The following is a 19,370-nucleotide window of genomic DNA, read 5'->3' as shown; positions in this document are numbered from 1 at the left end:
CTCAGCATTCACACGTGCCGAGCACTTTACATACCTTCTGGTGGGGGGATTGCGGCCCATTATGGCCCATCAGCTGAGGCTCCCAAAGAACCCAGCTCACACAGCCAGAGGGCAGGGGATCCGGAAGCCCTGCCCAGCTTACCCTCCGGCTCACCAGGCATCAGGCCAGCCGCCTTCTGGCTCGCGACACCCTCCTCAGCTGGTCAGGCGGCCGGTGAGCACAACACACATGGCAGGACATGGAATAGGGCCAGCATCCCTGTGGGCAGGCTTACCCAGTGGTTAAAGCGCGGAGCCTGGATCCCGTCCCCAGCTCTGCCGCTAGCATACCGTGTGACCCTGGGCAAGTCACTGAACCGACCTCCCAGGGCCGTGAGGAGCAGGAAACGGGTTCCTACGCGGATTCAGTGCTGAGAACAGGGCCTGGCCCACGTAGGAGTCAAAGAAGAGTCAGCCGCTATTATATCACAGCCTCATGTGCTGCCTCAGCTCGCGCTTGCCCACGAATCGCATGTGCCTGCTCAAACCGCACCCCCTGAATCCCACCTCCTGCCTGAGAAAGCCCGGGCAGCACGGGCCTCCGGAAGCTCTGGCAGGACCCCGGCGCCGTCCGCCACGTGGCCTGCATTCCAGGAACACCTGAACATCGCGTGTTCCCAGAGTGCAACATTGCCCTTGCCAGGCGTTCGCCAGTCTTTCTACCTGGTGCACCTTCCCGTGCCTTCCAGATCCCACCCCTGGGCAGAATTGGGCTCGCCCGCCTTGTGTCCCACCCTGCGTCGGTCAGGGCACCTCTGGCTCTGAGGTGTGCTCTGACGTGTCCCTGTTCCTCGGGGCAGGGGCTGGATCGGAGTCCCAGCTGCGTCCCCAGTGTCCAGCCCAGGGCCCGGCTTAGAGGCGGGCTCCCTGTACCAGCTTGTCAAACGAATAACTTGAGGGACAAGATCAGAAAAAAGAAAAAAAAAAAAAGGCTCGGAGCTGACAAGAAGCAACATGAAATGACTGAGACGTAACGTCTTTCCAGGAAATAACCCCTCCCAGAAGATGGTTTCTGTGTGCCGCTGATAAAAATAGGGTGTTTCCTCAATCTTTGCAAGGGACCCACGGGGGCTTTCTTAAAATGTAATTTAGGATGTAGCTAATGGGAAGGAAACTGAGATGCCGGAAATGGCAGCTCATCTGTCAGGAGGCAGCTCTGTGATGATTCAGGCTTGTACTAGTGGGTAACTCGACGGCCAGCCTACGCCACAACCCCACCACCTAGCACACAGTAGGTGTTCAGCGGAGGCAGGGAGGGAGGAGATACCGGAAAGAGGGAATTGAGGAGCGATAACATTAGCCCTTGACCTTGACCAGCACTTTCTGATTTATGGGTCACCGTCACCCATAAATCCTCACACACATCCTATGGAACCAGAAGTACAGGGGTTATTAAGCCCATTTGACTGTTAAAGAAACTGATGCTCTGAAACCAACTCGGGCCGAGTTCAGAACAAAGGAAAGATCTGGGGCCACAAAGTCAGAGGAAAGGCTGCAGAGACACCCCAGGAGGGTGGGATTCAGGGCAACTCTGGGGACTGCAGCAGCAGGAGACCCCAGGTCTTCGCTTGACAAGGCTCCACTCAGGTGACAACACTCCAGTGACTTCATCTCTGGGTGGAGGTGTCAGATAAACACAGGATTCTCAGTTGATTTGAACTTCAGATAAACAATAACACATCACGTTTAAGTATAGGTCCCAAATACGCCTCATGACGTCTGCTTCATGAAATTTAGCACAGCTACACCGGTCTGGGCACCGTGGCAGGTGGACTTGGCCGCTGGGAAGAGACACTGGGCTCTACCAGAGTTTGGGGGGTACATGTCCCTCTCAGAGGACTCACCCGGCGGCCTTCTGAGGGCTGGTGACGTTGTCCAGGTCCCCAGGGGCGGACCAACTGGAATATTTTGGCCTCTGAAAAGGTAAAACCCCTCATGCTGTGAGCCAGCGTGGGTTCTGGGGCCGGCCGTAGGTGAGCACATGCCAGATCTGGCCCATGTAAGCTGTGTGACGTGGGACAGGCTGCTGATCTCTCTGAACCTCCACGCCCATATCTGCAACAGGGGGTTCACCACCACCACCACCACGCCCCTAACCACCATCATCAATTTCTCGGGATTGTGAGGATGTAAGAGAGCACAGCACCATCAGTAAATATTAGTTCTGGAAAATTAGTGACCAGTGCCGATTTCTGCTCCTGCCCTTCTCCCTTCTCTGCTCTCCTCTGCTCTCACGGTAACAGGCCCCGCATTTTGCACACCTAACCTCTCCAACCTCGGGCCACACGCCACGGAAGACCCTGAACTCGCATTCACGCCAGGGGTACGCCCAGACCTAGGTCTGGCCAATCAGAGCACAGCCCCGTTCCGGCCGCAGTGATTGGTTCAGGGATGAGCACATGACCCACGCCAGCCAATCCAAGCCAAGGAAGCTACGTTCCGCACTCATTGGGGAGTGGCTGTGAAAGGGCAGGGGTCTTTCTGGTGACTCCCAAGAGAGTAGCCTGTGAGCCCTGGGCTGACCTCTGCCACCCGCAACCCAGGAGGAAGGCTGCCGGGATGTATGTCGGCACAGAATAACGAGCAGAGCTGTAGGATGGGAGGACACACTGTCTAGTGACATCTTCCAGGATTCTGGATCAAATGGGCCCTGAAGCCAGAGACCCCTGGGCTTTGAGTAAAGGAAATGATAAACTCCCTTAAACCAGGATCGGCAGGTTCCTGCCCCATATAACTGACAGAACCCTTCCTGATTCATGACTGACTGGCGTCTGGCTTGTCAGCCTGTAGCCAGAGAATCTCTCTACCCCTCACCCCTCATGGCACGTAGCATCCTGTTTCCATGGAAACAAACCTGCGTGGTTATCATGGCTCTCATCCACTCTACTCCACAAGCAAATAAGAAAACCATCCACCCCGAGGTTCCCACTGGAATCTTCTCAGATCCACGCCCACCCGACGCCAGTTCAGCTTCACAAAAGTGGCCCCGGATACCCTCGCCCCCAGCTCCACGGTGCCTGGGCACGACAGATTCCAAACAAACATGTCATGGAGACTCCCCCTCCACGCTGGCCCAGAGCCAAGCTCTGGGGACTCCGCGATGATGAGTCAGCCTCAGCCTTGCCCTCAGAGCACCCAGTGCTGGGAGCAGACAGACCTGTAGAGCCCAGGATAAATCAGGATGTAAAGATGTGCCCTGGCCCTGCCAACACATGGAGTGCTTCCCTGACTCACAGATGATGCGCATAGAGTCATGGAGGAGGGAGGCCAGCTCCAAAGGCTTCTGGAAACAGCCACAATGATGACATTCTGACACCCATAACCACAGCCCGATCTGCTAGCGGGGACAGGCCTCTGCACAGCTTGCATGGGGTTGGTATTTGACTTTAGAGCCAAGAGCAAACAAAGAAACTCGGGCCCTAGTTGAGGAATGTGGTACGCTCTGAAAGTTGCCCACATAATGTGCTTTCTCTCTTCTTCCAATCCTGCCTGGCCCCAGGGAACAATTCTTGGTTGCCTGAGCCAAATTCAGCGATGTTTTCTATTTTCCTAGCTTCCCCCGCAGCGAAGGATGGCCACGAGACCCAGTTCTGATCAAGCATGCCGGCACGGGGGAAAGATCTAGGGAAGAAAATGTTATCTTCCTGATCCAAGTGGACAGGCGTGGCCGACATAGCCTTGTCTCCCTTCATCCTTCCCTCCTTCGGCGCAGACACGAGGTTCACAGCCTCAGCAGCCGCCTTGCGCCCATGAAAGAAAGGCCCGGAAAATCACGGACGTCAGCCCCCACGTCACAGAGCCGCCATCAGCACCCACCGACCTCAGAACTTCGTGTCACGTTGGAAAAAACACCCCAGGACTTGCTCAAGCCACGGCTGGTCGACTTTTCTGCTACGTGCAGTCAAATGCATCCCGGCAAGCCACGCGGAACCAGGACTCAATCCCAGCCCGTGGAGCCAAGCTCCCTGGGTTCACCTCCTGGCTCTTCCCCTTACCAGCTTGCGACCTTGAGGAGGTCACTCCCTGTTACCGTGCCTCATCTGCGAAATGGAACTGACCACAGTCTGCCGCTCAGAGAGCTAGTGTGAAGAGTAAACCAGATCATGCACAGCTTGGGCCCCCAGTGAGTACTCAGCAAACAGCAGATGCTTTTATTTTTTCTCACACCCCTGGATAAAGTCTAGAAGGATTCCATTCCCTTTGCTTTCTACAGAACCACCGACAGGCACTTTGGACAAAAGGAACTCTCAGCGAGCAACTGCAGAGGGGACGCGCCTGCCTGCTCTTTTTAGAAAGCTCTAGTCCGGGGTTGAGGAACAATTCTTATTGACGTTTTGTTTCCCAAGAGCCCGTAAAAGTCAGGGTGGGGAAGCTGTTCCCCGTGCTGCGCTCACTCACTCAAGAGAAGAGGTTCCCAGGGTATGATAGACTCCGAGCCAGCCTCTCCTCACTCCCTGGCGGAGGTGCTGAATGACTGACATTATTGCTATTTGTGCTGGTATTTTTACTGATGACAGAAATTCTGAGGGGGAGTCCTCATGGTCCTGTTCATGAAGTACGTCTACTTGTCATGAGAATTATTTCAGATCCTGGCCCTCTCGTGCTTCTTCCCCTTCCTATGGCTCCCAGAACTGGGAACCGTCCTCTCCACCTGGAGGGCGTCCAATCAAGAGCATCTTGAGGGTCACATAACGAGAGCACCTGCCTCAGGGCCACCTGGGCATTTAGCTAAAATGCAAATTCCTAGGCCCCCCATATTCCTGGGTCTGGATCCCCAGGGTGAGGCCCAGGAATCTGAATTTTTTTAATGTTTATATATTTTAGAGAGAGAAAGACAGAGCATGAGCGGGGGAGGGGCAGAGAGAGAGGGAGGCACAGAATCCGAAGCGGGCTCCAGGCTCTGAGCTGTCAGCACAGAACCCGACACGGGGCCCAAACTCCTGGACCGCGAGATCGTGACCGGAGCTGAAGCCGGAGGCTTAAGCGACTGAGCCACCCAGGCGTCCCGCAGGAATCTGCATTTTAACATGTACTCCCAGAGATCCTGCTGCCCCTTGAATTTTGAGGAACACTGAGAAGGGGCGCGAGGCTGTGCACGTGTCTGAGGAGTGGGGTAGTCGCCCCTTCCTGGTGCGTTCCTCCTCATCCCTTAGCGGCTCCATTTTCCACACCGAGGCTCTCTCTGGGAGAGAGGCCGTCATAGTTAGAAGCTTTCAAGGGCTTTCAGGCTCAAGGCGGCTCCTGTTCCCTGCACTCATGCGAGGCGGGGCCCACGTCAGCCACCCAGCCATGCCCTTGGCAAGGCTCTGGCTCAGCCTCAGAGAGGTCGCTGTGGCCCAGTCCTCTGGCCCTGCTTCACCTAAGAGAATCATCATCAGAATTCTCGGGGAAGCCTTTAACAGAAGTGCTCAGGCCCTCTGGCAGTGGCCACTCATGTCAGGGGAGGAGGCAAAATTACCAGCATAATACACCAAGGGAGAGAGACGATCTCTCAAGTTCAACAAAACGCCATTGGATATTTCATGACCTCCTAATGGACAGAAGCAGAAGAGCGTAGCTTAAATAAGACGGTGAGGAGGGTTAAACTTTATCCAATGATTACTGGAGGTTTCTCACGCTGGAAGAGTCTCCGGCGAGGTGCCACAGGACCCCGCTGCCCAGGGCTGCCCAAGCACAGGAAGCAAATATAAGGAGCAACCGAATCAGGACTCCAAGAGATCATTGCAAGATAAAAGTAATAGCAATAAATGCAAAGTTTGGTACTTGGGTTAAAAAAAAGGTCAACTGTGGGGTGCCCGGGTGGTTCAGTTGGTTGAGCGTCCAACTCTCGACTTCAGCTCAGGTCATGATCTCGCAGTGGGGGCAACGAGCCCTGCATCCGGCTCTGCACCGATGGTGCAGAGCCTGCTTGGGGTTCTCTCTCTTTCTCTGTGCCCCTCCCCTGCTCTTGTGCACGCGCGCGCGTGCTCTCTCTCAAAATAAATAAACAAACTTAAAAAACAAAAACAAAAACCTGTTTTTAGTTCCCGGGTGAGAGAGACCTGGCTCGGAAAGTGAACACAACCAGGGGGTGGCAGGGAGCACAGCCGCTCAACGGGTCACCACATGGCACTGGGACAAGGGCAGCCCATTCTCTCCGCCCCATGAGTCATCGCTGGGAGGTTGGGGACCTGCTCCCCCACCCCCACCCCCGGGCACCACAACAGCCTGATGTGATGCCAGCAGGTGAAGCTGCCTCATCTGTTCTTTGACAAATGGTGGCAGGTGTTGGGCACATTTCACATGAAGGAAAGTGAGACTCGACGGGGAAAGGAGCTGCCTTCCAAATTCTGCAGGACTGTCATGAGTCTGTCATGACAGAGATGCCCCTGCCCGCAGGCTCTGGGACCCCTGTGCGATCGGGCCCCTGCCCCCCTCTCTGCCCTCATCTTCCAGCACCCACCTCCCCCCCAGGAGCCCTAGGCTCCAACATCCCCCCTCACGCCCCTTCCCCAACAGCCCGAGGCCCTCTGCGTGCTGTCCCCTCTACCCAAGATACCCTTCCCCCGTCCTCGGCCTGTTCAGCTCTTACTCACTGCCCAGGCCTCTCTTCTTCAGGAAGGCATACGCTGACCCCTGCGTAAATCAGGTCCCTGCTCCATGACCCCATGGTTCTCTACAATTCTTTGCAGCAGCATCGATCCCAATTTAGGATTTATATTGCATTCTTGGGTTTATATCTGTTTTCTAAACCATGAGATCACAATGGCATATCTCGTTCATCTCGTGGCCCCCCACTGCCCAGCACAAGGCCTGGCATATAGTAGGTGCTCAATAAATGCTAATTTCTGTAGAGGAATAAGTGAATGAATGCTCTCATCAGATGGGAGCTACAGGAAGACAAATTCAGTTCAGTGAAAGAAAGAATTTTCTAGCACATCAGGCGTGCTAGATCGCTATTTGGGATCGGCTGCCATGTGAGTTCCCCACGGCGGCAGCATGCAAGCAGAGGCTGATTGGATATGGAGATGAAGGCTCTGACCTCTAAGGAACCTTCCAGCGTGGAGATTCTGTCTCCTCCACAGCTTGAAAAAGGAGGCAGTAATTTGGGGAAGGGGAGGAGCAGGAAGGAAGAAAACGTCTTTGGGATTGGGATGTCAGGCTTGTTACTTGGGAAACAGAACATTTATAGCCCCAGGCTGGGCTGGGGCTGGGGCTGGGGGGCTGGGCTCTGGAGCCTCAGGTCGTGGCTTCCCATCCTGCCCTCTGCACCCACACCATCCCTAGGCACAAAGGACAAGGAGGACCTCGAGAATAAGACAGGTCTGAGTCACCTGAATGTGTTCATGACCCTAGCAAAGAAGTCTCCCATTGAACCTGCCCCCGAGCCAGGACCAGCTACATAATTTGTGGGTCCCAGTGCTAAATGTAAATGCAGGGCCTCATTCGGAACTTGTTGAGAATTTCAAAACGGTGAGAACAGAGCATGAAACCAGGCACGGGGCCCTATGGGACTGCACATGCGCACCGCTCTCCCTTGCCCCCAGGAGGGGGCTGGCCTGTGAACCTCACCCAAGGACCACGAGAAGATACCAAACAGACCTTGGCGCTCCTCACTGTGCTCGACCTTCGTTGTCTTAATTTATAAATATGAGCAGACGGGGGAAGCGGTAAGCAACAGAGACTCTTCAAGTCAAAAGGGCAGGGTGGGGGTGCTCATAGGAGGCAGTGAACGGAACCAGCAAAACAAAGGACTTCCCCGAAACACGAGTCAAGAAAAACTGTCCTCGGGGCGCCTGGGTGGCTCCGTCGGTTAAGCGTCCGACTTCGGCTCAGGTCATGATCTCACGGTTCGTGAGTTCGAGCCCCGCATCGGGCTCTGTGCTGACCGCTCGGAGCCCGCAGCCTGCTTTGGATTCTGTGTCTCCCCCTCTCTCTGCCCCTCTCCCGCTCACGCTCTGTCTCTCAAAAATAAATAAACATTGAAAAAAAAATTTTTTTAAAGAAAAGAAAAATTGTCCTAAAACTTGGAAATAAGGCAGTGGGAGGGCAATATTTCTCACAATGTCATTTTGGAGCGTTATTTAACAGACCCATCTAAGGATTATTTCATGATCCAGGGGAAGATACCTTTGTTTGAGTCACTATTTACTGTTAACTAAAGGTCTTGCTGTTGTGAAATTACATGTTAACCTGCAGATTTTCGTAAGTGATTTCTGTGCATTAGAAAGGATAACCCCCAAAGTTATGGCTTTATGACCCTGTAGCCTGTTAACCAGCTTTGCTTCTGACCTAATTCTCTTATCCCCACCTTCTCTCTCCAATGCCTATTTTCCTAATTCTGCCGATTACCATCCTACTGGTTCCTCATTAATGAGGTGAGTAAATCACGTGCCTTTTAAGATTTGTGTGCGAGTCTGGGGCGCCTGGGTGGCGCAGTCAGTTAAGCGTCAGACTTCAGCCAGGTCACGATCTCGCGGTCCGTGAGTTCGAGCCCCGCGTCGGGCTCTGGGCTGATGGCTCAGAGCCTGGAGCCTGTTTCCGATTCTGTGTCTCCCTCTCTCTCTGCCCCTCCCCCGTTCATGCTCTGTCTCTCTCTGTCCCAAAAATAAATAAACGTTGAAAAAAAAAAAATTTAAGATTTGTGTGCGAGTCATTTTTTGTTTAACTCTTTGGAAATTACACTTTGACTTCACAGTCAGGAAAGGACTGTTAAGAAACCTAATTAATATCCATAAGGAGAGTCGAGTGACTATGGCATCCATAAAACAAGAACAGGTCTAAGCTGCTCTGAAAAATGAGAACCCCAAAACGAGAAACGATCTTGGGAATTAACAAGATGCAGAGGAAAGGAACAATTCCAGACGGGGCAGTAACTGGAGGAAAGGACACCGTTAGTGATTCAGAAGACAAGTCAAGGAATTCTCTTCTAGTACAGAGGAAATCTTCGAGAGAAAGGGGAGAGAATGCAGAGAAGATAGAGTGGGGAAATATCCAGTTAATGGGAAATCCAGGAGGCTGCAGAGAAGAATGGGCAATAACCAAAGAAACAATAAAAGAAATTTTTTTCTTTTTTTTTTTAATTTTTTTTTTACCGTTTATTTATTTTTGAGACAGAGAGAGACAGAACATGAACGGGGGAGAGTCAGAGAGAGAGGGAGACACAGAATCAAAGCAGGCTCCAGGCTCTGAGCCATCAGCACAGAGCCCGACGTGGGACTTGAACTCACAGACTGCGAGATCATGACTGGAGCCGAAATCGGACGCTCAACCGACTGAGCCGCCCAGGCGCCCCTTTTCTTTTTTTTTTTTTTTTAATTTTTTTAATGTGTATTTATTTTTGAGACAGAGAGAGAGAAAGAGACAGAGTGCAGGGGAGGGGCAGAGAGAGAAGGAGACACAGAATCTGAAGCAGGCTCCAGGCTCCGAGCTGTCAGCACAGAGCCCGATGCAGGGCTGGAACTCATGAACCGTGAGATCATGACCTGAGCCGAAGTCAGACCCTCAACCCACTGACCAGTCAGGCACCCCTAAAAGAAATTTTTTTCTGACTGGAAGGAAAATACCAGTTCTAGAAGGCCCTGCAGGGAGCAATCCTACACCTAGACTTGCCCTAGTGGACTGTCTGAATTCTGAAGGTAAGGAGAACACCCTATAAGCTTCCGGCAGGGGAAAGCCGGGAAAAAGAAATAGACTTGAACTAGACTCACCTGCAATACTAGCTTGTGGATTTGAGTGGACCACACGCAGGGCTCTGGGGAGAGAAATTAGGACTCCAGAACAGACAAAAACTATCCTTCACACAGGAAGATCAAAGGAACCTATGTTTGGACAGGCAAGACTGAAAAATGACGCTGTCCAAACACCTTGTCTTTCAGAAAAAAACCTCCTTAAGCATTCTGGTCCTCCAGCCAGACCAAAATGAGGAGAATGAAGTTCTTGACAGAGGGGTGGCGTGGTCCACGAGAACCCATATGAGCCCCACAGAGCTGCCAGCAAGGCCTAAATAAGTGACAGGGTGGCTGTGACATTTGAATTCTGTTCTCAGGGAAGGGTGTTTAGACGATGCGTAACATTTTTTAAAACACTAGTGGACAAATCGTTTCATCTCAGAGCATCCCTGTGGCACCTAGCATATTCTTGGTGGCACTGACTTCCCATCTCGGCCATGTGCCTGCCCTCCCTCCCTGCCCCTTCTCAATGGCATCTCACACAGCCGCACGCAGGCATGCACGCTGACACACACACATACACGAATACACGCACTGTCACCTACACTGACATGCACGCACAGGCCTCCAGCCTTCTCTCCTCCTCCTGTCTCTCCCGCTTCTCAGTTGTACTCTATGACCCATTACTGGGCACGGTTAACACCTGTTTGTCCTTCAGCTCTTGTGTGTCGGCTCCTCAGGAAAGTCCTGAAGCCCCCAAGCCCCCAACACAGCTCAGAGGTGCTCTCAGAAAACCCCAACGCTCTTCCCAGGGGCCTTATCCCGGTGTGTGTGACAAGTGCACGGCTGTTGGATGCCTCTCCCCAAACAGTCGTTGGGAAGGACAAGGCCTATTCTGTGTTTGCTGTCCTTCATACCCCATACCTAGGATGGTGCTGACACTTAGTAAGAGCTCATCCAACCCCTGGCCGCTGGGTGAATGCACAAAGAGCCACCAGCCCGGTCTGACCCAAGAAAGCAGGAACAAGGCCCAAAGCGGAGTCCAAGATGCTCCAAGTGGGCTAAGTTGTAACCTGGCTTCTCTCTGACCACGGCCTGTGTCCTGACAGAAGCAACCATGGTTCGGAGTCACATATTTCCCGAGTCTGTGCTCTGTCTCTGAGTTGCTGAGCGATCTAGGGTAAGAAAAATAATAGCTAACACTGATCGGGCACTCATTTTGCTGTCGCTGTAATTATTGTCTCTCCTTCACAGATGAGGAAACTGAGGCTTAGAGAGGTTAAGTAGCCTTCTCAAGGTCATACAGTTAGCGTTAAAACAGACCCAGTACCAGCTGACGGTGCCGAGGACATACAACTTACCAGAGAGGGGAGGAAGGAGTGTCTGTCTGTCCAGGCCATCCGGCAAAGGGCCATCATTCCTCCCACCCCAGGGGTCCGGGAAGGCCCTACATGATGTGGCATCATTACTGTCACCAAGAAGCCCCACAGAATATTTCAGTTATGTCTGGCGTGCACCGGAGGCGAAGAGCTGTCTGAGGTACGCTACCTACCCTGCCATGACAATGAAGAAATCCAGTCGGTTCCATGTGTCCCCAAGGTAGCACTTCTTGCCAAAAATGCCCAGGGCCACCATTTTCAGCACCATCTCCATGGCAAAGAAGACGAAGATGAAGTCATCAAAGACCTGCAGGGGCAGGAGGAAGGCAAGAAGCAAGGGACAGGATGAGGCTGTGGAGGAGGACCACAGGGTTGGAGCCACAGTACGAGGCAGGGACCCAGGCACAGACACGAGAGGCCTGGAAGAGACCTGGACACGTCTCCTCTTGGGCAGGAAGAGAACCTCAGAGGTCCTGGCCCAATGGGGTCATTTCACACATGAGGCCACAAAGGCCCAGAGAGGGGAATAAACTTGCCCAAGGTCACACAGCCCACTCTTTTTTCCCTAAAGTCAGGCACACTGACAAGGGACCCAGGAGGGCAGGGCAAAGGGCTCCCCCTAATAATAACTGCCAACCACTGGGCTAGACAGCTGACTTTCATTCTCGTTTCTAATTCTCACAGCAACCCCACAGAGAGCCCCATTTTACAGGTGAGGAAACCGACTCAGGGAGGTTCCGCGACTTGCCCCAGGTCACGTGGAAGGTAAGTGGCAGAACCAGAACTGACATGCAGATCTATCTGACTCCAAAGCCCACGGGGAAGGAGCTTTCTCAAAACAGACTTGACACCTTCCTCCAGGAAGGTTTCAGCGCTCCTTCCTCTGTTCAGAAAGGAGCCCCCAAATGTGTCCCTCAGCATGGGCTCAGGTGAGTATATATTTCCTGAGGACACGGTCTGAGTAGAATTCCTCTTTCCAGGATCAATGAGGGCTGTAGTCAATTCACTTCAACAAACGAGCCCACTCACTGTGCGCTGGGACGTAGGCTGGGAGTCACCGACATAGAAAGGGGTCCTTGGTGAACTCACCACCTGGTTGGGAAGTCAGCCTGAGGCTCATCCCTTGTAACCCCTTGTAACCCCACCCAGGGGCCTGAGGCTGCATGAGGAGCTTGTCACCCACTCAGACCCAAGATCCACCCCAGAGATTCTGAATCTGCAGATTTGGGATGGGCCAGGTCTGGATTCTTAACAAGTGCCCCAAGGCATTCTGAGACCCTGGGCTGCTCTGAAACTGCTGAGTCCTGTGGAAACACAGGAGGAATTCCTCCCAGGAGGAATCTGGCTTTCCCAGGGAGAGGCCATGGGATGATGATTACAAATGATGACAGATGGTCAGACCCATCTGTAAAATGGGTACAACCCTAACACCCTGCACTACAGGTAGACAAGTTCCGAATAGAGTCATGGCAGGTACCAAAGATAAGGCCCCCACCTGGGACCTCGGAGATGAAAACAGGGGAGCCACTGGAGGCCGGCTCCTGAGGGCCACTGAGAGAGGGTTATGGAACTTGGCCTTTATCCCAAGAGCACTGGGGAGCAATGTGTCAGGGTCACTTGTGCTCTACTGGCATGGGACAGTATGGTCAGTCTGGGGTGGGGAAGAGCAGGAGAAGGCTTGGGGAGGCACCTAGATGGGGGAAGATGGGAGCCTAGACTAGGGCAGAGGCTCCAAAATGTAGAGTAGGGGACGGAGGGGACGGAGGGGAAAGAGGATCAAGAAGGGGCATGGGTAAGACCAGTTGGGAGTGATGAAGAAAACAGCCAGTTAAGCGAGGGCAGGCCACTGAGCATGACAGACAGGGTGGGGCGTGGCGGGTGGGCGGGGCATGGCAGGGAAGGGGCGGGGTGCGTGGGCGGGGCATGGCTGGCGGGGGCGGGGGCGGGGCCGCGTGGGGGGGCGGGGCAGAACAAGCCAGGCAGGGCTGGCCGGCCTCACCTGCAGGATCTTGCAGCGGTCCGACAGGCAGTCCATGTCGTCGCAGGGCTGGTACATGCCAAGTGTCACGCAGTTCAGCAGGATCACCAGCATGCTGACACATTCAAACCATGTACACACCGAGTCAAGGAAAAAACGGTCGGCAAGACTGTAGCCACGGGAAGGCTGAATGCACCCTGGAACTTAATACCCCCACCCACCCCAAACGCTGGCATACACCCCATTCCCCCTCCAGATGCCTCCTCTGAGTGGGTCAATGCCCACTTTTTTAAAGACCTCGGAGACCAAAGACCAGTCTGCATACCTCACAACAGACACGGCTGCTGGTGCCAGACCCATCAAAGAACTCAACCCCTACCAACCCTACTGCTTGAGAGACCCCTCCCCGACTTCCTTGCCCCAGCCTGAGCGTCCCCCTCAGGACCAGGAAAGGAGAAGTCCACAAGGGCCCAGCTGGCAGGCCATCTCTGGATTATCCCTGCCTCTCCACCTCTAACCACCTCTCTCTGACTGTCATTGCCTCCCTCCTGTGACCACCTCTCCCCTCCCCTGACCTATGGCTCCTCCACATCTACCACTAGCCCTGGAACTGGAGGGGCCAAAGGGCCTGTCCAGTGTGGCTGAGATGGGCCGGACACCCCTGTCCTCTCCTCTTCCAGGGGCGGGGTTAGAACTCATCACCAGTTTCTGGAATATCTGAGCGTTGGTCCTCCCCAGCCTCTGCACCGAGGAGGGTAGAGCTCAGCCTTCACAGGCAGGCCAGGGGCAGAAACTCTGCAGCCACCAGCTTTGGGCAGGGCCCCCAAAGTCGTTTTGTGGGCATGCTTGCTGTCTCCATTCACAGCTGGAACCTCCATTCCAAGGGGACAGGGGTCTTGCATTCATACCTCTAACAGTGACAGGCATCTAGGTGGAGCTCCGTTACGCGAATAAGTTAAATCTCTGTGGGCCCTGCCAGCTCTGACACCCAGCGATTCTGGAGTGTCTCCGAATGAAAACCCTGGCCCCTTGCTCTAAGCTGGATGTAGCCACACTGGCCAGACCCCACCCAGCGGGGGCGAACACCTCTTGCCTGATGGGAGCCGACCTGGTTTCCCTGGCAACGGCCTCCCTCTCATCCCCGGGTCTCGCTCACCCTGGGATGCCGCCTGCCTTCCCACCTCCCCTTCAGACCCTCCTCGCCCAGCCCTGCTCCTTCCTCCCCCACCCCCCACCCCGCTGCCACTCTCCCGCCACAGCCTGTAATTAATTGCAGTCACTGCTAGGGCCCCCTTCTAGCCTGAGCGCTGCTCCAGCAGCAGCTTCATCATTAATTAACTTTTTTGAAGTTCAAGCGTTCTAATTACCAGTGAACATCCCTCATCCCCCTGGTTTTTTTCTTCCCCTTTCCTGCCATGCTTTCTCTAATTCCAGCTGCCTCCTCTGCTCCCTCTGCCCTCCCTGCCAGCTTCCAGTTCAAAGTGCACTTAGCAGGTATCTCCCGGAAGCCTGGAACCCACCCCCCCTCTTCCTCATCAGGGCCCTGAGCGACGGAGGTCAGCAGGCCCATTTTCCAGAGGAGGAAAATGAGGCTCGGAGAAACTAGGGGCCTTGCCTCTGGGAAGTACCAGAGCTGAGACTCACACCAGGCCTGCTGGACTCCAAAGCCACTGATCTCCTCTGGGCCTCCGGGCCTGTCCCGGCCTGGGACTTCTCCTCCCTCCCCTGAGGCCTCAGACCACGCCCACTGTCTCTCACCTGGGCCCTGACTCAGCCTCCCCGGTAGCCTCCAGCTGTGGCCTCTGCCCCTCCAATCTGCCCCACGCAAATCACCAGGCCAGCGCGGTGTGCCCAGCGCCATCAGAGCGCTTTGAGCGTCACCTCGTTTAATTCTCTGAGCGCTATCGCCAGTCCCGCCAACAAGACGAGGAAGCGGAGCCGCGGAGGGGAACGTGATTTGCCCAAGGTCACCAGCTGGAAGCAGAGCTGAGAGACAAAACCCGAGCGTGCTTTGCTTTGCCTCCAAGCCATTTTGCCACTGCCGGGTTCATCTGCCTGAAACACAGCTCTGATTAGCCTTTCCCTATTCAAAACCCTCCGTGGGTCCTGGCTCCGTCATCGTCCTCAGCCTGACATCCAAGGCTGCCTACACTGTGAACTCAGTGAATTCTGCCTTTCTCTCCGATTGGCCTTGGCATGCGCTGAACTTCTTGCTGTCCCCAGGCATACCCTTTGCATCCACCTCCTACTGTCTCTACCAGGTCAAACTCCTACTCATCCTTCACAGCCCCGTCCATTTGTCCCTTCTTCTTGAAACTTCCCTTGAAGCACCCCTCCCCATTCACAAGGTGGTGGCTCAGTCTCCTCTCCGGAAGTGCTCCCTGTCCCCCTGATCTAGCTTGTACCGCGGTAACAAACTTGGCAGTAACCGTAACCGCCGTGTGCCAAGTCCCTAGGGACATGGCCCTGACTCTCAACACAGCTCACCGGGGTGGGGGGCAGATGGGGAAACAGGCCAGTAAGCAGCCCGAGTGACCTGACTCAGTGGTGCCCAGAGCCCCTGTGTGGGGGTGCTTCTGCTGTTACCCACTGTACTGAGTCCCTCGGTGAGGCAGATGGAGTGGCTTTCACCTCTAGATGGCTCCGCTTCAGACATTCAGAGGTGGACAGTCTCAGCCCTCCCCCCGAGGCACTCGGGGAAATCCCAGATGGCAGAGTCTGGGTTCTTTCCAGGAGCCCGGGAGGCTTAGAAGTCAGGCCAGAGCTGGCACTGGTGCCCACAGTTGTGACATGCTCCCCGCTGCCTCAGGGATCAAAGGCACCAGCCCTCCTTGAAGCGGAACCAGACCGTGCGGCGTGGGGAAGGAGATTGTCAGAGGGAGTCAAGGTCTCCGGGCTACCTGGCCCAATGCCTGATGTTTCCACCATTAGCCACAAGCAGTGGGGAGCTCTGAGAGCGCATGACTCTGGGGTTCTGGGACAGTTCGAAGGTGGACAGAGGCCCCAAGAGGGTGGTGAGGATTTCTAGGTAACAGGGCAGGCCAGGACTTGAGTGCTGGCTCCACAAGGGCAGGGAGTCTTCGATGGCTCCCACTGCCTCGCTCAGCAAACTCAAAGCCGCCTGCCTGGCACCTGAGATGGTGCAGCGGGGACCCTGTCGCCTTGTCTGCTTCATTGCCCAGACCCTCACTCCTGTCAGGGTAACCTCTGCCACAGAACAACTCCATCGAGGCCCTCAAAAAGCAACTAATCCAATCCCCCATCGTGCAGACAGGAAACAGAGAGACAGAGAGCCATCCTAGCAACCCAGCGAGCAGGAGCAGAAGGGACCCTCAGACAACAGACTCCCCACCCATGGGGGTCCCTGAGCCATGGCTGGATTTCAAACAAACGTCAAAACCCCGTGTTTCCCCAAATGTCCAGGCTCTGCCCGTGTGGCACCTGCTCAGCACAGATCCCGGATGGGCAGCCAAGGGCACCTTTGAGGAACAGGGACGGGGGAACAGACCAGCGGCGACCCAACCGAGTTTCCCTGGCAGACGAAACCTTCCCAGACACCCACCCAGCTGGGGGAGAAGAAAACACAGGGTCCTTGGGGGCTGTAGAACCACCCCACCACCACCCCAGCCCCAGCGTGAGACTCAGCCCCACCTCCAGCCAGCCCCCACTTTGTGGCCTGGCTCCCATCCTGTTCCCCCTGCTCTGCTGACCGTGCCTCCCAGGCTCCTCGGAACCCCGGGCCTAACAGCCCAGCAGTGAATTGATGAGCATATACCGAGTATCCACTGTATGCCAGGCCCCGGGTTAGCAGCAGTGATGATGGTAAAAACGGCAAACGTTTCCCAAGTGCTCTGGAGTGTTTGTTTGCCAAGGAGCTTTCCAATCAAACAGCACGTACTATCTCATTTAAACCCTACAGCAAGCACACGAGGCAGGGAGCCCAGATGCTGCGGAATGCAGAGCCTGTGTAGCTGTGGACCTGGGACCAGAGTTTGTCATGCGCTGTGCAGCAGGGAAAGCCCGCTTCGCCAGCCTCTCCGGTAACAGGTCCCAGGGGCTGCCATTCTTTGGCTTTGCGGGGAGAAAAGCCACCTCACCAGCAGAGGACTGAAATCCCCAGCTGATGTTCTGTGCTGACTATTTAGTATCCATCCCCTCGGGTAGAGAACAAGAGAACTATCATAGCCCTTCGGACCCGTGTTGGCCTCCCAAGTGCTGAATCTTCACTAACAACCTTTCAAGAAGAATCAAAGCCTGGGTGGCTCATTCGGTTGAGGGTCCGACTTCGGCTCAGGTCGCGATCTCACACGCTTCGTGGGTTCGAGCCCCGCGTCGGGCTCTGTGCTGACAGCTCAGAGCCTGGAACTGCTTCGGATTCTGCCTCTCCCTCTGTCTCTGCCCCTCCCCGCCCCCCCCCAAAACTAAACATTAAAAAAAAAAAAAAAAAAAAAAAAGAATCAATGGGTTTAGACCTAGCAACGCAGGGTTGTCCCAGACCCACAGCAAAGTTCCCTAAAACCGGCAGGTATTACTGTTATCCACATTTTACATACAGATAAGGAAACCGAAGCACTGAGGGTCACACAGCTGTTACGGCAGGATTTGAATCTGCCCCCTGCTGACTACTAACCCCGCCCCCCATGTTCTCAGCCCCGTGTTCTGCTGCCCCCAGGCACAGAGCCTGGAACACGAGAGACCCTCGACTGGCATGGGCCCAGTGGAATATTTGCTTTTTCCTCCTTGCCTACATTGTCTCCTCCGGTCTGGGTCTGGGTCATGGAGTCAGGAAGGATGACATTCCACCCTCGCGTGGCTGGGAAGGATGACTATCCCACCAGGAGGAGCTAATGGGGTGGGGGATGCTGGCAAGGGGAGGCTGATGGTCTCAAGGCCCCCCCTTCTCGGTAAGAAATCAAGCGGGACCAGAGTCGTAACTCCACCCAACGGCTGTCTTGAAAACTGGAGGGACAGGGTCGCTGGGGAAGCCACCGGGCCGGGGGCCTCCTCGAACCTGCCACTTCCCAGAGAGAAGAGGGACCAGATGGAGGGGCAGCGCTCGATGCCCCAGCAGGCCCCTCTGGGCGGCCTCTTCTCCGGGAGCCAGAGCCAGAGGCCAGCACGGTTACCATGGTGACCACCACCCTCCATCCTGGAGGCCCGGATGACAGTCACGGTTTCTGTAATTCGGAGGGTTCTGGGAGGGTGGGTGGGGGCAGGAGTGCCGGGTTTGGCTGAGCCAGCCAAATTTGTTTTTATTTTTGTCAAATCTATAATCTGATCCATTTCCCAGGGTGCACCTCAGTTGTCTAAATAAATCAAGTGGAGGAAGAAGCCGGAAGCTGCATCCCCCCTGGGCCAGAGAGGCCGGGAAGATGGGCCAGGCCCCTATGCGGGGGGCCCTTCCCCTACTGGTCCTCAATGAGTCCGAGGACAGAGGCTCAGGACTCTGGTCTCCAAAGGCGGGGGCCTGAGGTTCCAGATCCTGGATCCCAGCTTCTACAAGGCTGGGTCCACAAGCACCCATGCAGCACCTGTTGTATACGTGGCCTGTGCATCAGTGCACTGAGACGAACGAGGCTTACTCCCACCCTGGATGTACCTAGAGCACATCCCTGTTCTGGAAGCCAGCTGCGATGTGTGGCTACCATTCTGAATGTCAAGCATGCTGTAGACCCTTGGGCTTTGAAGAGGACATCCATTCCCTACTTCGTTAATTTATTCATTGGGCGTGTCTTTATGAGCAAAATCCTCTAGAAAGCTGCTTGGCCTCTAGTAAAGCAAAACGGAGGCCCACGTTAGTGTCCAGGAGTGCCGCTCCTGGGTGGATACTCTGGAGTAATTCTGACTGAAGTCCACAAAAACCAGAATGCTCGTAGCTGTGTTATTCACGATGGCCCCAACCTGGGAACGACCCAGGTGTCCCTCACCAGGAGAATGAGGCAGGCAGCCCCCAGGGGACATGCGGCCATGTGCAGAGACATTTTTGATTGTCACGATATGGGGAGACAGGACACTGGCATCTAACGGGTAGAGACCAGGGATGCTGCTGAACGTCCTAGAATGCACGGGACGGCCCCGCCACAAAGAATTATCCAGCCCCACCTGTGAACAGTGCCAAGGCTGAGAAACGCCCGCGGCACATCCATTCGATGGAATACTCCCCAGCAACGAAAAAGGGCAAGCTTACTGATACACACGACAGCAGAGACGGAGCTCACGGGCATAATGCCGGGTAACAGCTGGACACCCGAGAGCAAAGAGTATGTGAATCCAATTTTACAAAGTGAAAAATCAGCCAGAGCTAACCCTGCAGTGAGGGAGGTC

General features: G+C 54.8%; 1 protein-coding gene across 1 annotated transcript in view; it reads right to left on the bottom strand.

Moving 5' to 3' along the window:
- Positions 1 to 19,370, bottom strand: part of CACNA1I (calcium voltage-gated channel subunit alpha1 I) — a 102,638-nt gene that overhangs the window by 69,485 nt on the left and 13,783 nt on the right. The window contains 2 exon segments of the mRNA XM_032594039.1: positions 11,242 to 11,375; positions 13,068 to 13,179. Of these exon segments, the coding sequence (XP_032449930.1) occupies positions 11,242 to 11,375; positions 13,068 to 13,179 (246 nt within the window).

Source organism: Lynx canadensis, chromosome B4 (genome assembly GCF_007474595.2).
Source record: "Lynx canadensis isolate LIC74 chromosome B4, mLynCan4.pri.v2, whole genome shotgun sequence".
NCBI classification, from domain to species: Eukaryota; Metazoa; Chordata; class Mammalia; order Carnivora; family Felidae; genus Lynx; species Lynx canadensis.
Note: the sequence above shows the minus strand (reverse complement) of the source record. Positions and strands in the feature narration are given on the sequence as shown.